This window comes from Paramisgurnus dabryanus, chromosome 16, assembly GCF_030506205.2.
Source record: "Paramisgurnus dabryanus chromosome 16, PD_genome_1.1, whole genome shotgun sequence".
Lineage (NCBI taxonomy): Eukaryota > Metazoa > Chordata > Actinopteri > Cypriniformes > Cobitidae > Paramisgurnus > Paramisgurnus dabryanus.
Genome location: NC_133352.1, coordinates 5,669,225 through 5,682,101, shown reverse-complemented (window position 1 = coordinate 5,682,101; position 12,877 = coordinate 5,669,225). Strand labels below are relative to the sequence as shown.

Here is a 12,877-nt window from a genome sequence, read left to right as displayed (position 1 = left end):
TGAGACAGGGTTTCTTGATAGAAGGAGTTTGGGATTGTCGTGACTTGAGAGCCTGTGTCTAATAGGCAGCTGCATACTTTGCCACATATGGTCACTTGTGCAGTGCACCGTGCTCCGATCAGTCCCTTGGGCAGGGTTGCTGACTGTCTCTTGGTGTTAGAGTTAGAGAACATGTTGGAAACACGTCGTTTCTGTTTGGGACACTTTGTCTGTCTCCCAGTCCCTGTTTGTCCCTCTGCAGGAACTGGCTCTAAAAATTTTTAGGCTCTGAAGCGCTGTTTACAACATCCCATGCTTGCTGCTTTTCCTTCAACAGCTTTCCTTTTGAGGCTACCAGAGAGGGATTTGGTTCACCATCACATTGTGGCTTGATGTGTCCATCCTCTCCGCACCTGAAGCAGTACCAAGGTTTTGGTCTCCTGCTGCTGTTGGTCTTTTCATCTTGGCTGTGAGATGTGGGAGCTTGAACTCCCATAAAACCCGGTGTGGGCACCTTCAGTTTGGGAGCTGGCTTAGTTTGGTTCTTTCTGTGACTTTTCTGCGTGACACGTGTAAGCTGGGTTTGTAAATCTGCTATTTGCCTTTTCAGATCTTGGATCTCTGGTGAAGGAGAAGGTAAATGCGATGTACTGCATTCTTCATCATACTGCACACAAATGCCTTGGTAATGGGATGACACCTTGGGTTTTGAGGAACTGAGATGGTGCTTCATCCGAGATGCTTTGGAAGCTCGCCTGTCTTCTGCTGTGCGGAGTAACAGCAGCAGTTCTGCAAAGGTAGGTGGATTTTGCTTTTTCTGCTCCAGTTGCAGCTCAGATATCAAGGTGTTGTCCCAACAACCTCTGACAAATTGTCTCAGAAGCTGCCTGTCAAACTCACTTGCAGAGATACCCCCCCTCCTGAGGGTGGCATTCAACATCACCTGCAGTCGTTGGAGGTAGGTTGAGGGTTTCTCACCACTGTCTTGCATTGTATTGAGATACTTTGCAAATAAGTCGTCTCCATCTTCAACGGTGCTAAATGCAGAGTCCAGGATATCCAGATATACACTTGGAGGTGTTTCGGGTGTCAGGTGCTTCACAATGTCAATGGCAGGTGACAAGAGGCTTTCAAGGAGCTTCCGTGATTTGTGCAGGTCTGATTGGCAAGTGTCTTTGAGAAGAAGTCCCACATTAGAGCGCCAGGTCTCATAATCTGCCTCATTGTTGGGTCTAGGGAGACGCCCAGAAAAGGGTCGAAGTCTTAGGGCTGTGTTTACATGCATAGCAGAGTCTTCATTTCGCACAATGTGTTCAACGATTACTTTCTGAATTTCTGGTGGATTCACGTCACAGAGTTTCAGAACAGATGGTGTGTCTTTGGCTGGTGCTGGAGGTGGCGTCCAGTCGCCGCCTGGCTGGACATGCCGCTCTGGAAATGTGTTGTGAGGGCCAACCTGTGTGGCTCTTTGTGGAAGATGTTGCTCAGGTGATTTCAATTCCATGCTGTCACTTTGAGTTTCGGGATTCTCAAGGTCAACAGCATTGCTGATGATGGAGAGTTCTTCTTTAAGGAGAGTTGCAAGGTCCTTGCCAGTCTGCTTCGCTATCTCCTTCAGCTCAGAGAGGTAGGTCTGTGTGGCTGTTTTGCTAGCTACAGGTGTGTAGACACTATCTAGGGTTCTAATACAGTAACTGTAGTTAGCTGGGGAACTAGTGTCAAGTGTGTAGGGCAATAAAGATGCAAGTGCCTGTACAGCTGTGCCATATCTATATTCTATAATGACTTGCTTGTCTGAGTGTGCTGTGTGTGTGGAGTCTATAGGGATTATTCTTTCGATGGAACCATATTGCTTAAGAAAGTCAAAAAGTTCTTCATCTGTTTCTGTATCGGTAATGCCACTAACGATAACAGCATTAGGGATTTTTACATTGTTATGCTGGACTGCTTCCATGTCTCGTTAAGGTTAAACTCTAGTTTTAACTCTATTTTATTTGGATTAATACCACTCCTGGCTGGCTCGCCAAATTTTATGTAGCACTTATGTCACTGCAATCGTAATAACTATGCTACTGGACCAGTTCTAGGTTCGTTGAGTGGTGTATGTTATATTAGAAAAGACACATGAGACATGAAAACTTATATAAATTAATTAGCAGTTTACTGAACAGGAATAAAAATGGAATAGTTAAGTTAGTAAGATAAATAGAATAATTAAATAAATATATCGATATAAATTATTCAATAAATGTATTGATAAATATTTACCCCACAAAATGTAGATCAATAAATAATCAATAAATATTTACAGTAAAAGATGTGTCAATAAATAATCAATGTAGATCAATAAATAATCAATAAATATTCATAGTAAAAGATGTATGTCAATAAATAATCAAAAAATATTTACAGTACGATATGTATAATAAATAATTTTAAATCCTTTATATTTAATCTTTTCTTATTTAAATAAGTTTAAATGGATTTAACTGGTTTAAGTATGGGTTTATTCTGGTTAGTTTTGTTCTTAGACCGGTCTATTAAATTTTAATCAGCTCTTTTAGAACAGTTGCTTTAACTATTTTTAAGCTATTTGTTTCTAGTTTTCTTTTGAGTTAACTCTTCTTTCTTTAAGGGAACAGGTAAGTATTTTAGTGTGCTTATGTTAGTGTGATTGTTTCACTTTACAGGGTCTAACTCTTCTTTTGCAGGTAAGATGTAAGGAATTTAAATGTTTCTTTTGTTTTGTGCAATTGCTACACTTTGGAGTCTCACTTTAACAGAAAAACATAAAAGGAAAAAAAACAATACATCAACCAATTTACATTCATGCATTCACCTATTCACAAATTTCTCTATTCAATAAATCTAAATTATTGTGTTGCAATTTCAGAGTCCAATTCGATGTGTTCAAAAGTCAATATCCAATGTGATCAAAAGAATATAGCTCAGTGGTTCACTTTTTTCAGGTCAAACCGTATAAGCAATAAAAGTGTGGTGTTTCAGTTCTTGCAGGTTAGAGATCCTTGGGTTGGCTCGCCATCTGGTATCCAGTTGAAGTATCTGTTCATTCGTATGCTGTCTCGCAATACGCTGATTATCCAAAAGTCCGATCTGTCGTCGAGCTGTCCACAAACTTTTCCGTGTAGGGGAAAAAAAACCTGGCCAAAACCGTCTTCAAAACACTCCTCAAAACCACCGCTAAGATATTATAGGGATGACTCTTGATGAACAAAATATTAAAAGTGTTAAATAAGCTTAATTTTGAAGTTTAGTTTAAGGTGTCTGGATTCCGTGTGTATCTTATCGATTTTCCGTTAGCATCTGCCGTTTATGTTAAAAAAACAAAACAAAACAAAACAGCTCGTGCATAACTGTGAAAGTGTCTTAAAGGGACAGTGACATTAAACTAAAGGGATGGTTCAACATCATTAAAAGAATTGAAACCTTTACAAAATCAAAATATTTTAATATATTGTGTTGTTTCTAAATAACTTATGTATTTATTGCTATTTATTAATTATATTATATATTATTATATATATTATTTATATCACTAATATTATTTATGGTTCTATTTGAACTGTGGGTTACACATTTTTTTGTAAATCATTGTCATAAATCATTGTAAATCTATTTTTTTTTCTTTTACAGGTTCAGAGTTCAAGCCACTGTTTAGGAAATCCTGCTGGGGTGGCTCCAACATTTGTCAAGGTAACAGCAAGTAATACTGGTGTGAGATTAACAGATTTTATTTACACAAGGTGTGATTCTCCTGTGGTTGTGTCTGTATAGTGTCTTCATGATGTGAGTACAGTGAAGGGTCAGCTGGTGGTTTTGGAGTGTAGGATCAGAGGAACGCCTCCTCTCCAGGTCTCCTGGCATAGGGAAAATGAGCAAGTCATCGACTCTGCAGACTTTCGTATTCTCAGGAAAAGTGAGTGAAACTGTTTTGTACTGTTTTTACATTGTACTTCTCATGTGCTGTTTTACAGATGCTGTAAAATAGTAAATCTAAAATGAAAATTTAGTGACAATTACAACATATGTCAAACTCAAATAAATAAATGGCATAATAAAATGGCCTATAATGTACACTGTACAAAATTAGCTGTAATTATGCAGCTGGTTGCCAGAAACTTACTGTAGAAGATAAAGACTAAAAATGTTTCATGTTCATTTAACTTTGAACAAACTGTTGCCAGTAAATAACATAAATGTAAAATCCTAATACTGTAATTTCTACAGAGTTTTTTGCAGTGTATGTGCCTTTTAAAAGCATATTAAACTAAATATGAACCATTATTCATAGATAAGCGTCACATGCAACAAAGCTTATAAATCTAGATAATAAAGTGATAACTATCAGTGGCGGCCGATGACTTCTTTTTTCGAGGGCGCTCAATGCAAAGTTCATCACAACATGTATGTAGCCCGTCAGGTGCATCACATGTCTTGTCAAAATAAGTGCCTGCTGCAGATGCGTCTAAAGGGTTTATGATAAAAGAGTTTACTGTTAAGGGAGTTTCTTGCATGTATTTTGTTAATGTGAGCATCTCTTTTATCATAAATGGTTTTGACACATGTGTAGCAGGCACTTATTTTGACAAAACATGTGATGCACATGTTTACATGACGCAACAAACACATATTTTGAAAACACAAGCAACACACATGACCGCTTATTTTGAATTTGCGCCCCTCTGGTGAACAGTCACGAGCCGCCAATTATAACTAATAATGGCACTTAGCATCAGTGGTATTAACATATTGTAATTTCTGAAGTTGGATAAAAGTCCAGGAAAAATAATAGACCCATTACATCATAACATACACTACTAGTCAAAAGTTTTGAAACATGACTGAAATGTTAAAGGAATACTCCACTTTCTTAAAAAAAATCATGATAATTTACTCACCCTTATCTCATCCAAAATGTTTTTGTCTTTCTTAGTTCAGTCTTTAGACTAAACTTAAGAAATTAAGTTTTTTTAGGAAAGCATTCAAGGATTTTTCTCAATTTACGTAATAGACTTTATTGGACCTCAACAGTTCACAATTTAAACGCAGTTTAAAATTGCCGTTTCAGTGCAGCTCCAAAGGGCTCTTGAAAAACAGAGTTTTAATTTATTTTGAATGCTTTTAGTCACTAAAATAATTCCCACAGTTACATTTGTGTTATGCCATAGTTTGGACGAGTTTATTATTATTCTGTAATGTGTAAAATATATATAGTAGCTGTTTAAGTTAATAATGTCTCGTTTTACTTTCAGAGGCGAGTTCAGCTTCTGTTCCTGGTAAGTAGAATTTAATTCAAATGGATATAAAAGGATTTATGCTGTGACAAACATACTGTATGTGTTTCTCAATTTAAGACATATACATTTTCTGTGTATTATTGCAGAGGAATTGTGCACTTTAGTCATTACGGAGGCGTATCCAGAAGATTCAGGAATATTTCAGTGCACAGCATCTAATGATTTTGGTTCGGTGTCATGCACTGCCCTGCTTGAAGTCTATACAGGTAAACTTTTAAAATATTCATGCTCACCCTGACATATTCATCTCACAGAAACACACAAACAGAATCCATTGCTATTTAACTTATCAGAAATCATTAAAAGAAGAATCAAGTGAAGCAAACTAATGTTTAGATATTTCATTATGTCTTTTCAAGATCTAGAAGAGGTTTTGGAAAATGAAGATGAGCCTTCATCTTTAAGCTCAGCAGGCCTAGAGCAGGACGACTCTCCTTTACAGGACACCTTCATCCCCCCTCCAGAATGGCCTGACAGTCCTGAAGATGACACCACCACCCCCTCAGCAGGGTAAGATAACTGCTCAGCTCTTATGTATGATTAAAACATAAGCAAAGTTTCTAAAATCTACTTAAAAATCGCAAACAAGCACAAAACAGGAACTTTTTGAATGCTAAAAATAATTTTTCAAAGCTTGATAACAGATGAGGACTGATGCTGTGTGTTCATAATGAATGTGTTCAATGATAATACTGTAGTCTAATGCGGACATCTGCACTGTTCGTGCATTATATTCTCTCCACAAAGCTTGCCAATGATACGGTTACAGATTTTTGGGTTACACAGTTTTAGTTTATCCTAACTGATGAAATGCTACTAACAAATGAATCTCAGAAAGTGATAATGTAATTTTACTCATAGCTTTATTTTAGTGGTCATGTCAAAGTTAACACTGACATCATTCACATAGAGGTGTAGATAAAATCAAGCACAATGGGGGTTAAGAGCAATTTTTGGCTTCTGGCTCAAAGAAACATCTTGTGATGTTCAGATGACTTCACTAGGGTCTGGTCTTGAGGAACTTGTATAGATGTTTTCAGCAGTAACAACATAAACACGCAGCTTTCGTGGTCATCACGTCACTTACGGTAAACTCTGCGAAGAATAAATAACAACAAAGTCCTTTTAAAGTAGTTTATTTATATAACAAGCAAAATTAACAACACATAGATTACATAGGAACCCAAAACATTTGTTATTTTCGACGAGGTATCTGCTTAAGAGTTCAGTTTCAGCAACTAGTCAGACCAATAAACAAACAGAAATCGGAAGTAAAGTTCGGACCAGACGCTTATCGCGTCACCGCATGTGCGCCCGATGAAACGGTCTATAGACGTTTTCAGCAGTAACAGCATAAACAAATAACTTTTTTGGAAACACGTAACTTCCAGGAAACTCTGGAAAGAATCAATAATAGAGTAATTGTGGAGTAGTTTATTTCTGATAACAAGCAAAATAAACAAGTAGATTACCTTAGTTCAAATCATAGCTAAAGCGTATCAAACTACAGTGAGCTAACGTTGCTGTGTAAAATGTCTACTATATAATGTATACAATCTTAACTAGAGATCGGCTGCCAAACCTCCCAAACATTTGATATTTTCGATGAGGTATTTGTCCAGTTAACAACTAGTCAGACCATTTAACAAACAGCAGGGTTCCCACGGGTCCTTGAAATCCTTGAAAGTTTGTGAATCTGGGGGAAATTGTTGAAAATATACATACATAGATAAAGGTGATTGAAAGTGCTTGAATCTATTTTATGCAAGAAGTTTTCTGAAAAAAAAAAATCCCTGTGTAGTGTAGGATAATATCATAAAAATTCTAGACTTTTTAATCACACATGCTAAACTGTTTGCTTTAAATGCTTAAACCTTCTGTGTGCAAATGTTGATTCATACCAAAATGCTTTTTTGCATAGTTGTGTTTGACACATGAAAATGTCTCGGGTTACGTATGCAACTGTTGTTCCCTGAGAAGGGAACGAGATGCTGCGCCTCCCTTGCCATACTTCCAGTGTACCTGTAACGCAGTCTTTGGCAATATTTCAGATAGCGATATACTTCCTGGCTCCCGCTTCACCCTGTCTTTGTCGTTAAGCCTCACCATTGTTTGAATTTGATATACACATTCAGACGCACTTACACCTGTAAGCGTCCCAAAAGTGTCACCCCAGTGACGCAGTGCAATTCCCTCGAAAGGGAACTGTAACAATGTATCTTAAAAGGTAACACTATGTAACCTTATTCTCACTTGAAATGTGTCCCCACATTTAGTCCTTGAATTTGAGGGTATTAGACCTGGAAAGTCTTTGAATGGTCTTTGAATTTGAAGTTAACTAATGTGTGGGAACCCTGAAACAGAGAATGAAATTTATGTTCCGCTCAGATGCGTACGATGAAACCATCTATACTAGTAACATATCAGAATTGTTGTCAGCCTATTAAGTTCCATCTTTGCATTTGAGTTGAATGTTATTGACTACTTTCTTTGCCTCTTCTCTCTCGCGCTTATCTACTACTACACATCCTAAATGTGAACAATACATTAAGCAAGCACTTTAATCAAATATCAGTATCGCCTCAGAAAGTTTGTAACTGTAAATCCCTAGGATCTACATGTAGCTTCTGTCCACAATTAAGTGCCTCAAACAGACCTTCACTGGCAGTTTCTCAGCAGCAGGTGCCATTCATATTCAGAATATATTCATATATTTTTACATTCATATATTAAAACTATTGATATTAACACATACAGAACTGAAGGAACCTGGAAAAAATATGCAGCTTGAGCCTAAGAGACACAATTTATAGTAGAGTTGGGGTCAGGTTTAATTGTTGGTTGGGAATATGTTCTTTTATTGTGACTTTAGCAAGCCATTTTACCGATATTGTCATGATCCTGCTCTTTTGTCTATGCGTCAGGATCATGGCAGTTCCATGTTTTTGTGCATTGTCTTTATGTTAAATTGGTGGTTGCTCTGGAATGGTGGAGTATTTTGGGGGCGTGTACCTCCTGATCTCATGACTCACATAGTTTTCTATAGATAAACAGTCTCCATTATTCAGCTCAACCGGATTTCATTGAGTTACTGGATGCCAGAGAGTACAACTACACATTCACCATTACAAACCATCTTTACTGTCATGCAGTTAAACTTAAAGTCATTTAACGGGCAGGTAAGAGCAAATCTATAAAACCAATGTGTAACTGTTTATTTCTTACTCATTTTATGAATGTATAAAAAGAATGAAAGAATCCTAGACTTATTGAAGGTCAACCAGGATTCATCTATTCACCGTTGTTTTGTATATGAGAGATTTCTTTAAGCTGTTGCTGTTGTTTTTATTCAGCATGTTTGGCCGTGTAGTTTGATCAAGCATTGTCTGCTATGTCCTTGTCATTGCTTTGTGTTGCTGCACGTAGTGATATTCATTTTCAATTTTGCCATTCATTTATCAAACTCCCAGCCAACAATGAAGGACACTACATGTTTGTTTTTGTCTTTATTAAACAATCATTGATTTAAATGATGCGCAGTAACTCACAGTAACAATATGCTTGAATTAATCATGTCAGATACCTGAAATGTTTTCTCACAGTAATGTGCTTCATGGGAGTCTGATTCATTTACAGTCTTTAATTTTAACAACATTCTAACAAGGTACCTTTTTCCATTGGCTATCATTTATGCCATTAATAATGTTTGTTATAATGTATTTCTAAAGCATTTTCTGTTAAGGTAAAAGATTTTGTTTAAATAATCTGTGTCAACATGTCATATTAACAGTCAAATTTGTAGCTTTTTTGGTTTTTCTTTATACATCATTGAATTAGATATTTTGAAATGTTGCATTAAAGTTTAGTGAATGTGGACCTTTATTCACAATGACCTCTAAAGCGGGTAGCTTGAATGTCCATGTAGCTGTAAATGAACACACACCTGTCACGTCAGTCAGTAATTACTTCATGAGCCTTTTTTAGCTGCGTTGCTGTCTAACAGGAACACACCAACAGTACAAGAGGTTATGAACCTCCTACCGCGTACACAATAAAGTAAAGAGCATTACTGTCCATAGGTAAATAAATTATAAATCAGTAAACTTTTCTCATATGTCTTAATGACATTTGTAGACATAGACAGGGACTTTACTTATAACTGCAATAATGATGTGAATGCTTTGTTATGTAAATAATTAACTACTTACTTTAGACAGTTTCAGCAGTAACAACATAAACAAACTGGGCCCAAACTTCACTTCTCATAGAATCAATAATAACAGAGTCTCTCTAGAGTAGATTATTTTTAACAATAAACAAAATAAATGACCTTAGTTCAAATCATAGCTAAAGTGTTCAGACTGATCTAACGGAAAATCCTGTTAAAGTCACATTTTCGTGCCTTGAGCCAAATATCTTTTTCATGTCACTGTTCTATAGTTTCTATAAATAGTGTTTCGTATCCGTTACACGACTTTCTTTTTCGTTTCATTTTATATGTGCAAGTGACATGAAAATGACTGAATTTCGTGCCATGGACACAAATAAGTTTATCACATTTTTCGTGACTATAACATGACTTTCCATGAGATCACGTTGAAAGCTTTTCAACTATTACACTGAGCTAACATTATTGTGTTAAATGAATGTACACAATCTAAGCTACAGATCTTTAAATTCTTGTCTTGCTGGCAAAATCTGCATAGTGGTAATCCATGCTCGTCTTTTGGAAACCAAAACATTTTTATTTTCCATAAGATAATTTTTTCAAATGTTAGTTTAGTCGCTAGCCAGACCGATTAACAAGCACAGACTGAAAGTTAACTTCGGGCCAGGCACGTAACCTTGGCAAAGTGTTTGCGTCTGATGATATGCTTCTGCGTCTTTATATAACTGAGTATACCAATATACAATTGTCACTCTCGTATTTGAGTCCGGTTACGTTCACATCATCGTGATGTGAATTTTCAGGACTCACACGTAAGAAGTCCTGCTGTGTGAACAGAACCGCACTGAACAATCAGTTATCTGTGACATCACCCGTCAATCTCTGTCACTGTCTTGAGGTCCGAGTGCATGTAGATGACCGCAAACCATGGTTTATATTTGCTTTGCACAGCCAATATTCCTGCGCTGTTATGTGATATTTTATAAGCGTCCAGTATAGATCCAACTTTTTACAGTGTATGGGTAGAGAGGTCCACCTATGATAAATTTCATGCAATTGTCCTGAAGAAGGGTTACTATGTTCTGGTTTAACAAAGCTTGTAGTCAGCTGTTTATTTTAAGGATTTTTCAACAGATTGACTGTTAAAGTTTTGTAACAGTCTTGCCTTAAACTCATGTCAAGTGTGCTAGTGGCATGTCACCCATTGAAGCTAAACGGGATTGAGTCTTCCTTTTGGGAACAGTCTAAGCTTTTACTACAGGTAAAACTAGGGGTGTAACGATATTTTACGTTGTACTCTATAATACCTGTCCGATATTTATTCTGAATCGCAAAGGCGATATTATGCACAGCACTTTCATGTCTTTTTCATTGGCTGCATCCGAAAACTTAGGCAGCTGACTTGTTGTATCGCTGCCTACTGAGGCAATGACTTCGGAGGCATGAAGGCAGCTCAGAGAAATGCTTTCGGACACACTTCATAGGCAGCGTGTTTGCAATATAAACAGGGAGTGCCTTTTGTGATAAATACCCTTACGAAAAAGAAGTAGTAAGAGTAGTCAAATTTAAGTGTACAACTAGTGTACAATTAGTTCTTCATTTGTACTGCAAGTGAACTCATGAGTATACTAGTAGTTTTCTAGACTTATACTTCAAGTGTACATGCAAATGTTCTGTTGGTGTACTCTTAGTAAACTAGTAGGTTACTAATTGTGTGCTCCAGGTATACTTCCAAGTGTTCTTTTAATATAATTTTAGTTAACTAGTAGTTTACTAGTCATATACTGAAAGTGTACATACAAGTGTTCTGTTAGTGTACTCTTAGTAAACTATTAGGTTACTTATTGTATACTGCTTGTGTAACAAAGCACTTTGACACTGAGTATCCATCTGCAGGTTTTTATTAAACACACTCATATTCCAACAGGCAAGGTCAAACAACATCAATGTAGGGCAGGCAAATCTCGTAGTCATGAAACAGGCAAAAGGGTCAGGGCAGGCAACAAACATACTTATAAACCGGGTAAAACAGATAAAGATCAATAAATACAGATAGATATGATAGATTTTTACTGACTGAATGTTTCCAGAGAGTTTATATAGGCTGTCCAATGAGTTTCAGGTGGCAGAGTAATCAGTCCAGGTATGCGGGATTATGGGAAATGGAGTCCAGAGCGAAAGTTAATATTCAGGGGATTCAGCCATATATCAGGGATGTGATTTTTCCGGATTAATCCGGAATTCCGGATTTTCCGACCTGAAAATGTGACCTACGTGAATCATGCAGATATGTAAAAAAAAAACAAAAATAGGGGGGAGGGGGGCATCTCAGAGCCGTCACCATGGTAAACCGGGCCGGAACCACAATCGCCGTCCCCGCGCAACAGAGCCACACCGTGCGGCACGTCAGATGACAAAGAGATGCATTTTCCTTCCTTTCCAAGTATCAACAAGGACGTGTTTCCGACGTTCGCAAATGGCGGATGGCGAAGTATGATTGTATTGCTCAGATCAATCAAGCTCCCTGCGAGGGGTCCTGCAGTGTACCTCAGTCGCCCTCGCGCTACAGTGGTATCGTGAAAAGAACATCTCCAGATCGGATGATCTGGGTGTATATTATTGCTTGTGTTTATCGAAAAAAGAATCACGATCTCGATTCATACCCTGTATTCAGATGCTGCATTCACGTGTTTACATTAAAACAATCCAGATGTTATGTTGTCAAACTTGCTTACACTCACACAGTGTAAAATCAAACCCTTTTCATTCACCAATCAGACCCGATCGTTTCTCTCCTCTCTTCTCCTCATTTGCGACGTTTGGCTGTCACTCGCGTGACGCGAAACAAAGCGGCAAACATACACGTTGGTTTACTTGGTGGATTTGGAGCGGCAATTTTCACAGAAATGAGAGGAAAAACAAACTCCATTGCAGAAAATCATGGTGGCGACTGAGAGAGGGACGATGCAACAACAATATTGGTTCCGAAAAAAGGCAAGGAAATAAGTTACCTCTGAACGTTTCTCAATCGGAAGTCTGCAGAGGTCTCATATGCAGGCTGCATATGTCATCGAGCCTGGTTTAACCCAACTGAGCATTACATTCGGAAGTCATAAACATATTACAACAATTTACGATTGACCAAGAATAATAGTAAACTTTATAATTGTGAATATTGTGAATCTTGATGAGTCTTGATGACGTATGCAGCTTAGAAATGCGACCTCCGGAAGGCTGCAGGTTAGGATTGAGAAACGGCCTCTGTATCATTGTTTGTTTCAAAGGTTTCGTGTTTTTAAAGTTTTAAGGTTGACCAGTTTGATTAAAATAAATAGCACCTGTACTTTTTTGTACAATTACTTTTATTTATTAGTGTCAACCTTCTATTGTTTATGTTTAACAAAGTGACTCA

At 37.3% G+C, this 12,877-nt stretch overlaps 1 protein-coding gene across 3 annotated transcripts in view; it reads left to right on the top strand.

The window, feature by feature from the left end:
- Positions 1 to 12,877, top strand: part of myot (myotilin) — a 40,034-nt gene that overhangs the window by 11,666 nt on the left and 15,491 nt on the right. For all 3 annotated transcript variants that reach the window (XM_065249137.2, XM_065249136.2, XM_065249133.2), the window contains exons 4-8: positions 3,634 to 3,693; positions 3,775 to 3,916; positions 5,253 to 5,276; positions 5,384 to 5,503; positions 5,657 to 5,807. In XM_065249137.2, coding sequence (XP_065105209.2) covers positions 3,634 to 3,693; positions 3,775 to 3,916; positions 5,253 to 5,276; positions 5,384 to 5,503; positions 5,657 to 5,807 — 497 coding nt within the window. The remainder of the gene's footprint in view (positions 1 to 3,633; positions 3,694 to 3,774; positions 3,917 to 5,252; positions 5,277 to 5,383; positions 5,504 to 5,656; positions 5,808 to 12,877) is intronic.